Genomic DNA, 8,468 nt, shown 5'->3' with positions numbered 1-8,468 from the left:
AGAGCGGTGAAACTTTGATCATGGGTGGTTCCACCAGGGAGAAAGATCCATTCACGGCAGGGCACACCTCCCAATTCCCACTGTCCGCCCCCCCCGCAAGGCCTAAATGCAGTCCGTGCTGATGGGAAATGTGCCCCCCCGCCGCAAAATCGGGGTTTAGTTCATGGGTAACCTGATTTGCACACGCACACACCCCTCTGAAAAAACACCCAAGAGGTTCTGAATGATTGGCTTTCTGCTTGTTAATTGAAGAGAGGTCACCAGGACGACTCTGCATCCTTTGGCATCCAGCTTCGTACTTTGGTTAAATCTGCCCCTGTGTTGCCTGAAAGAGGCTGGGAGACTGAAAAGCTTCCTTGGGGCTGGTGGTTCACTTCTGCCGCCAGGTGCCGCCACCTTCCAAAAGCCTAAAAGAGAAGCAGACAGGAATCATCCCAGGCGGTGGACATCCCACAAACAAATGGGTATTTCCTCTCCTTTTTTTGCTCCACTTACTCTGGCTTCTGGCGTGCTTACAGAATTTATTTACTTATTTATTTATTTAATTACATTTATATCCCGCCCTCCCCGCACGCGGGCTCAGGGCGGCTTACAAAACACAGGTGTAATACAACACCACAGTTAAAACAATTTAAACACAGTTAAGCACAGTAGGCAACTCCCAAGGATCCATCGCGACTAACATACTCGCTCTCTATTGCACACCACATTGAGTCAGAGAGGGGGATGCTATGGCCCCGATGTTCGGTAGCCAGTCAGCCTAACCCAGCAGTAACTGCTTTGAAGTCACCCGTTGGTGGTGGCGGCGGCTCCTATTTGAAAGCCTGGCGGAAGAGCTCCGTCTTACAGGCCCTGCGGAACTGTAACAAGTCCCGCAGGGCCCTGATCTCCTCTGGGAGCTCATTCCACCAGATAGGAGCCGCCACCGAAAAGGACCTGGCCCTTGTGGTAGCAAGCCTGGCCTCTTTTGGGCCCGGGGTCACTAGACGGTGTTGTGACCCCGACCGAAGTGTTTTAAACAGTGAAAGCTTCATGCAGCCTAGAAGCCGTGTGCTGTTAAAAGCCTGTTTTGGCCGCAACTTGGACAAACTTGGTGGAAATTCTTGGGATCCTGTCCTCCCTCCCACTGAGGGCCGTGACCGAATGAAGGATTTGCTGTGAGCCAGCGTTTCTTCTTGCGTCTGACCCCATCACCAAGGGTTTGCATGCTTCCTTACAAACTGGGATTGCAAACCAAGGTTAAATTCCTGCTCCTAAGGAAGGGTGCAAAGTATAGCTTGTGGTTCGGATGGAAGGACCAGCTGCAAGTTTCCATAAATGGCTATGTCTTTTGTTAACCAGCCATGTGAGGGGAGGAGGGAGTTGGGTAAGCATGAGGTTTCTCTGGCTTAATCCCGCAGCAACCAACCAGGGTTTGTAGTGATGTCTGAACGGTGCCATGCCGATCCTCCAGCCACTTTCCATTTATCAGACAAGCAGCTGAAGCAAGACCTGTCAAGCCAAGCCATGAAAACATCTGCAAAAAGGGCCCTGAGGCCAGGAATTACAGCTCAGAGCAGTGACTCACACAGAAGTACAACAGGCAGCTTCCTCCAAAGCCAGGCTGCGCCTCCACATGGCTGGAGCGACGGAATAATTTCAAAGCAGAGAAGGAGCAGGTTTACACCCTCACCTCGACCAAGTGTGGTTGAACAGGTGGGCTGGGCCAGACCAGTATGTCATACAGAGATGCAGCTGACAACCTCTGCGAAGGACTACTTTTGCACATATTCACAGAAGGTTTCAATTTGTTGTTATCTCATGGTTTATCTGCAGGTGCCCCCCAATGAGTGCCCCTTACCCTCTTGAGCAGGCTCCTGTCTTGGGCCTCCAGGAAATGCTCGGCCACCCAAGTCTGTAGGTAACGCCGTCTCCACGCCTTCCAGCCCCACTGGGCCAGCCTCTGCCTCGCCTGTAGGAGGAGAAGCGCATTAAGGGCTGGTTGAAGAGCAATAACAGGTGCGTGGGGCCTGGCCAAAAGCAAGCGCACGCTTTCCAGGCTTCCCATCCATATGGCTGTGCAGCACCACAGGAAAGGCTGGTGGGAGCCGTTTGTTTAGAAATTTCTGTCCCGTTGTGGGGCAGAAAAGCAGGGTATCGGTTAAATCAGAATAAAAGATCCCTCTCTGCCAGCAGACCATTTGTTGGTCTGATCCCTACTGAAGGCCCACAAGTCGAGGCACAGAGGCCTTCCATGTCATTCTACAGTAACTTATATTTGCAGGTATACTGCCTCTGGATATGGAGGTTCCATTAAAATTACAGTGTCTGTAATCAGGCACAGGTCTGTTCATAATAATATACCTTTCCAAAGCACTTTGCACGCATCGTTTCAGTAATCAGAACTTCAGACGAGCCCTGCTGGATCAGACCAGTGAAGGTCCATCTAGTCCAGCCTCCTGTCTCACCCAGTGGCCAACCAGTTCCTCTGGAGGGCCAACAACAGGGCAGAGAGGCCAAGGCCTTCCTAAGAACATCAGAAGAGCTGTGCTGGATCAGACCAGTGGGGGTCCACCCAGTCCAGCATCCCGTCTCATCCAGTGGCCAACTAGTTCCTCTGGAGGGCCAAGGCCTTCCCTTGATAAGAGCATCAGAAGAGCCCTGCTGGATCAGACCAGTGAGGGTCCATCTAGTCCAGCCTCCTGTCTCACCCAGTGGCCAACCAGTTCCTCTGGAACAGGGCAGAGAGGCTGAGGCCCTCATGAGAACATCAGAACAGCCCTGCTGGATTAGGCCAGTGGTCCATCTAGTCCAGTCTCCTGCCTCATACAGCAGCCAGCCAGTTCCTCTGGTGGGCCAACAACAGGGCACAGAAGCCGAGGCCTCCCCCTGACGTAGCCTCCTAGCACTAACGTTAAGTTTGCTGCCTCTGTATGTGGAAGTTCCCTTTAGTCTCCAGGGCCAGTGGCCACTGAGCTGTCCTTCACAAATCTAACCCCCCTTCTAAAGCCATCTGGACAACGGATGACTAAATCACGCCGGCTTGTAAGTTCTCCTTCACTGTAAAGTTGGCCGGTATCCTTCGTCCCTGTATTAGGCAGCTGGAGAAATAAGGGAAGAGTTGTTTCATTCGCTCCCTCAGCAGGCTCACAGCTGGGACAGGGACAGAGGACTTCCCAGCTCCCTCTTCACATCTGCAGCACATCTGTGTGTTTCCAAACTTCAGTACTGCCACATGGACTCAAAGACTGGCTGTCCTGTGACCCAAGGCTTCCCGTCTCAGCGGATCAATTTCTGGGGAAACGGGGTTAACGTTCTCTCCCCCCCCGCCCCCCTCCCGATTCCCACTCACCAAGGCTTGTACCACCCACTCGGTCCGGCAGGCATCTTTCCAGAGCAGCCACGCCCTCACCAGGTGGCGTATCCTCCAGGACTCCCGGAAACGGCGCAAGAGAACGTTGTGTCTCCAGAGTCTCAGGTATTTGCTCCTGGAGTTGGGTCACAGAGGGACAAAGAAAGAAGCAACAGATTCGCTGGCAATTACAGTGTTATGCTCGCTCCAGAGCCAATGTTCCCTCCAAGCTGCGTTCGTGTGAGCCAGCTCACAGTTTTTTAAGCCTCCGGCTCACACTGTCAGCAAGCTGCCAATGTGTTTTCCTATTCTCTATGTATGTGCTTGTCTGCTTTCACTTTCCCATGTATGCCTATTGATGCACTTAAATTGCCTAGTTGCAGGAACGTCCGTATCTCTCAAGGCCACAGGTGGTTGCTGGCGGGTAGTAGCTTGGGTGATCTCATGGTACTATCAATGAGAAGCAAATGTGTTATGATTAGCTAGAAGCGTTGCTTCCCAGGCTCAGTGGCGCGTGGGGGAACTCCCACAATTGGGCCTCAGCTTTTTGAATTTACTATAATCTCTTGGGCTCCATGCTTATCCCTCATTCTGAACAGTGATCCTGTTATGCACCTATTCCTTCAATTAAAGTAAAACCTTTTCTACGTGTGCTTCGTTGATGCTATGGGAGTCTGACACACACATTTTTGTCTTAGCTCAGGCAGGAAGGCTCCAGAGCAAATCTGTTTATGCAGCGGCCAAATCGCCCGCTCACAACTTTAATGCCAGTAGCTCACCAAGTAGAATTTTTGCTCACAAGACTCCACAGCTTAGAGGGAGCATTGCTCCCGACTGTCCTAGCATGGGATGGATCTTACATCGGGGGCTGGAATCCACTGAAGCCACAACCCAGAGGCTCTGCCACCTCGCAGGGCACATACCACCGACGGGATGGACCAGGTGCTTACCAGAGCCGCCTCGTAGAATCCATTTCAGCACTGCTGCTCCGGATCTCGGCGTGTTTCGCTTGCCGTTCTGCTCTGCCTGGACTGTCCGGGGGGCCCTGTCGAGAAGGCCCCGCCGTACTGCTTTGGCTTCTGTAGACGACCAGCCAGACGTGGGAAGCGCTGCCGTTCAGCCTGGCACGGACGGCTACGCTGGGAGGGAGTCCTTCCTCTCCGTTCCTTCTCTGCTCTTGAAGAAGAGAATCCACATGAATGGGCAAAGGATGATTTCCCACTCAGCCTTTTGTTCTGCCGCTGCCCCTTTTGGCTCCTCGCTGTTGCCGGGGGGGGGGGGGGGGGGGGGGAGCAAGATGGAACGACGGCGTCCAACATTGCTCGGGGCGCCTCCCCAAACTGTTGCCTAACTGTAGATAAATCAGCCCGCCTGTGCAAAGATCGCCTCGTCTGAGAGGCAGTGGCTGTCCAGGACCCCAGGCAGAGACAGGACTCCCCCGCCCCTCACACCTGAGATACTTTATGTGTAGCCAGAGTGGTGTAGTGGTTAAGTGCATGGACTCTAATCCGGGAGAACCGGGTTTGATTCCCCACTCCACTCGCACCTGCTGGATGACCTTGGGCAAACCACAGTTCTCTCAGAGCTGTCCTTGAAAAAGAGCAGTTTCTCTCAGAGCTCTCTCAGCCCTGCCTACCTCACAGGGTGCCTGTTGTGGGGAGGGGAAGTGGAAGGAGTTTGTAAGCCACTCTGAGACGAGTGAAGAAGGGGGGTATAAATCCAACCACCACCACCTCCTCCTCCTTCTATGGCAGATGCTGGGGAATGAACCTGCACAGGCACAGGCTTTGCTAGGCCCCCGTCTTGTGACAATCCTCCAGAACACATCAGCCAGACTCCTGCAGATCTGTGCAGCCGCCCCCCCTCACTGTTTTCTACCCGATGCCCTGAAAAAAGTAGAGAAAGAACCAGATTTCTTACTGCTCGGCCAGGAGAGGGGCATCTTCCTGAATTTGGGGGCTCTGACGAGGCCGCTCCGTTCCCGCAGGCACAGGTGGAAGGCGGCGGCTTTTGTCCAGTAGTTGCTGCTCTGAAAACGGAACGGGCAAAACTCATCCCTACTGCAAACGGGAGGGTGCGCTGCACTCCTAACAGGTACGTGCGCATAATACTAGATCTTGGGAGGGCACCCCCGGGTGAAGCTGGCAAGTGGCAGACTCAAGACAAAAGGAAGTACTTCTGCTGACAACGAGGTGTTGGGGACATGAGAACATAAGAGAAGCCAATGTGGGATCAGGCCAGTGGCCCATCCAGTCCAACACTCTGAGTCACACAGTGGCCAAAAAAAGTACCAGGTGCCATCAGGAGGTCCAGCAGTGGGGCCAGGACATTAGAAGCCCTCCTACTGTTGCCTCCCTCCCCTTACAAGCACCAAGAAGACAGAGCATCACTTGCCCCAGACCAAGAGTCCCTATCTATACCTTGTGGCTAAGAGCCACCGATGGACCTCTGCTCCGTATGCTTATCCAATTCCCTCTTGAAGCCATCCGTGCTTGTAGCCGCCGCCACCTCCTATGGCAGTGAATTCCACGTGTTCATCACTCTTTGGGTGAAAAAGGACTTCCTTTTATCCATTCTAACCTGACTGCTCAGCAATTTCATTGAGTGCCCACAAGTTAACTTACGGAACTCTCTGCCACAGGATGCAGTGACGGCTACTAGATGGAGGAGGAGACATCAGTGGCTGTTAGCCGGGATGGAACCTTCTCAGGGGGTTTAGGTTTTGGGCCAAAAACCTGCTAGGTTATAAATGCTTTAAATGTATATTGTTTATTTTTTAAGTTGCCTCAAGTCCCCGGGGGTGGGGTGGGGTGGGGGGGAAGCTGGATAAAAATAACTCAAAGAGATACAGCTCCCCACGCCCAGCGTTCACGAGCAGTATTCCTCTCGATCCCAGTTGTGAGGGGGAAGGAAAAGGGAGGGGCTTTAGCGAGGGGGTCTTGCGGGGGCATATGGTCAGCTGCTGTGATAAAAAGAAGGCTGGACTAGGTGGACCCTCATTGGTCTGATCCAGCTGGGCTCTTCTGATGTTCTTATCAAGGGAAGGCCTCAGACTCTATGCCCTGTTGCTGGCCGTCCAGAGGAACTGGCTGGCCCCTGTGTGAGACGGGAGGCTGGACTAGGTGGATTATTGGTCTGATCCAGCAGGGCTCTTCTAAGGTTCTAATGGACTCAGCCTCTATGCCCTCCTGAGGAACTGGTTGGCCCCTGTGTGAGGCAGGATGCTGGAATAGACTGGCCATTGGTCTGATCCAGCAGGGCTCTTTGGATGTTCTTTCCCCCACCTGCTGGACTACGGTCCCCATGCTCCGTCGCAAGGCCCGGGAGCCCCTGACGGCTTTCCTCCAGCGCCGCACGGCTTTGCCCCCAGCAGGTCTCTTTGGCAGCCTCTCCTCCTCCCGTCGCTCTTGGGCTCTCGAGACCTTCGCCTTCCACCTCTCGAAGCAGGAGGCCAGAAGCCGTTGCCGCCTGGCGCTCTCCAGCCAGACCCGGGCCTTGTGCCGCTCAGAAGCACGGGCTGCGGCTGCAGACCAGGAAATAAACGCCCTGGAAGAAGGGAAGAAAGGGACTGTCTGGGAATTCTTTCATGTTCTGGCACCGGAAGAAGAAGAAGAGGAGAAGAAACGAGATTGGATTTATTCCCCTTGTCCTTCACTCGGCGTCTCAGAGCGGCTTACAAACGCCCGTCCCTCCCCACAACAGACACCCTGTGAGGGAGGTGGGGCTGAGAGAGCTCTTTCGAGGACCGCCCTTGAGAGAACAGCTCTGACAGAACTATGGCAAGCAAGAACAATGTTGATGCTTGCCTGTTACTTCAGGGCCAAAGCAATGGGGGACTGGTTCCACCAGAAGAGCCCACATAAGGAGAATGCAGGTCTTTCCCCTGATTTTTCAGCTTTCACTTAAAAAAAGAAAAAGGTTAAGTTTCTAGTCCCTTTGACAGTCAACATAAAGACTGCAGGACAGTATTCTCAGAAAGAATTCCACCCCTCCGAGCACTGAGGCCGGTGACTGTAAAGCCAAGCCCTTATTTGTAAATGGCAGGACATATTTTATTTTATGAGTATTTTATGCAGTTAGGTTGATTAACCGTTTTAGATCCTGTATTCCAGGTCCGGATGGTCTGCATCGATTCTTGACTGCCGCCCGCCATCTTTAGGATCCCCCGATCCCCAAATTAGTGGCCCTGGGCCAGCTCTGCCAGGAGCGAAGAATCAGGGTGTGGAGAAGAAGGCGGAGTTCACTGAGTCTCCGCCCTCAACAGATGGCAGGCGGAAGCAGAATGCAGGAGGAGGCCGGTGGGCGAGATGGCAGGGGCGCCGAGCCAATCGGCCACTCAGGAAGGAGTTCAGGTGAGGCCTTTGGAAGGGGTCTGCACACACATCCCCAAGCTAACCTCCCGAATGATAAGGCCCAGAAGGTTGATTTTTAAATCAATAAATATACGCAGGAGGGGCTGAAAGCCAGCTGTGTGCAACGACGGCTAAATGGAACCTCTGTGTTCAGAGGCAGAGTATTTGTGAACAGTGTTCCCTCTAAGCTGAGTGAGTGTGAGCTAGCTCACAGTTTTTTAGCCTCGGGCTCACACATTGTTGTCTTCGCTCAGGAAGGATGGCCCCAGAGCAAACTGATTGATGCAGCAGCCAAATCGCTCGCTCACAACTGTAATGCCGGCAGCGCACAAAGTAGAATTCTTGCTCACAAGGCTCCACAGCTGAGAGCGAGCATCGCTTGTGAATACCAGTTGCGGGGGGGGGGGGGGGGCCCACGGGGGGGGGGGGGGGCAACAACAGGGCAGGCTTCGGCCTCCGTGTCACTGCTCGTGGGCTTTCTGGGGGCAAGCAAGCGGCCAGATCCAGCGAGGCTCTTCAGCTGTTCATAGCTGGGCTCCAACAGAACCCTGAGCATTGTTGGGCATCCTTTTCTTCCACCTAGTCCACTCTTGTAATTTGGCTTCCCTTTCCATTCGGACTTTTAAGTACCAGCAGGGAAGGGGATGGGGGGGAAGAGTCATAAGACCTCATTGCCAACCTCCAACCTTGGATATTCTCAACACAAGAGGCTGAGAAAGAAGCATCAGAGGCGGAACCAGGGCGGAGCTCCTCCAACGCCTCGCCAATTTTGCCTGCCAGCTACG

General features: G+C 53.6%; 1 protein-coding gene across 1 annotated transcript in view; it reads right to left on the bottom strand.

Moving 5' to 3' along the window:
- Positions 1 to 257: 257 nt before the first annotated feature.
- Positions 258 to 8,468, bottom strand: part of LOC107117726 — an 8,588-nt gene continuing 377 nt past the window's right edge. Inside the window, exons 2-7 of the mRNA XM_015419885.1 lie at positions 6,616 to 6,877; positions 5,252 to 5,360; positions 4,282 to 4,507; positions 3,332 to 3,467; positions 1,841 to 1,951; positions 258 to 407 (exon numbers count right to left, since the gene is read on the bottom strand). Coding sequence (XP_015275371.1) covers positions 258 to 407; positions 1,841 to 1,951; positions 3,332 to 3,467; positions 4,282 to 4,507; positions 5,252 to 5,360; positions 6,616 to 6,877 — 994 coding nt within the window. The remainder of the gene's footprint in view (positions 408 to 1,840; positions 1,952 to 3,331; positions 3,468 to 4,281; positions 4,508 to 5,251; positions 5,361 to 6,615; positions 6,878 to 8,468) is intronic.

Source organism: Gekko japonicus, unplaced genomic scaffold (assembly GCF_001447785.1).
Source record: "Gekko japonicus isolate JY-2015 unplaced genomic scaffold, Gekko_japonicus_V1.1 scaffold3202, whole genome shotgun sequence".
NCBI classification, from domain to species: Eukaryota; Metazoa; Chordata; class Lepidosauria; order Squamata; family Gekkonidae; genus Gekko; species Gekko japonicus.
The sequence above is the reverse complement of the archived record's forward strand: the minus strand, read 5'-3'. Positions and strand labels throughout refer to the sequence as shown.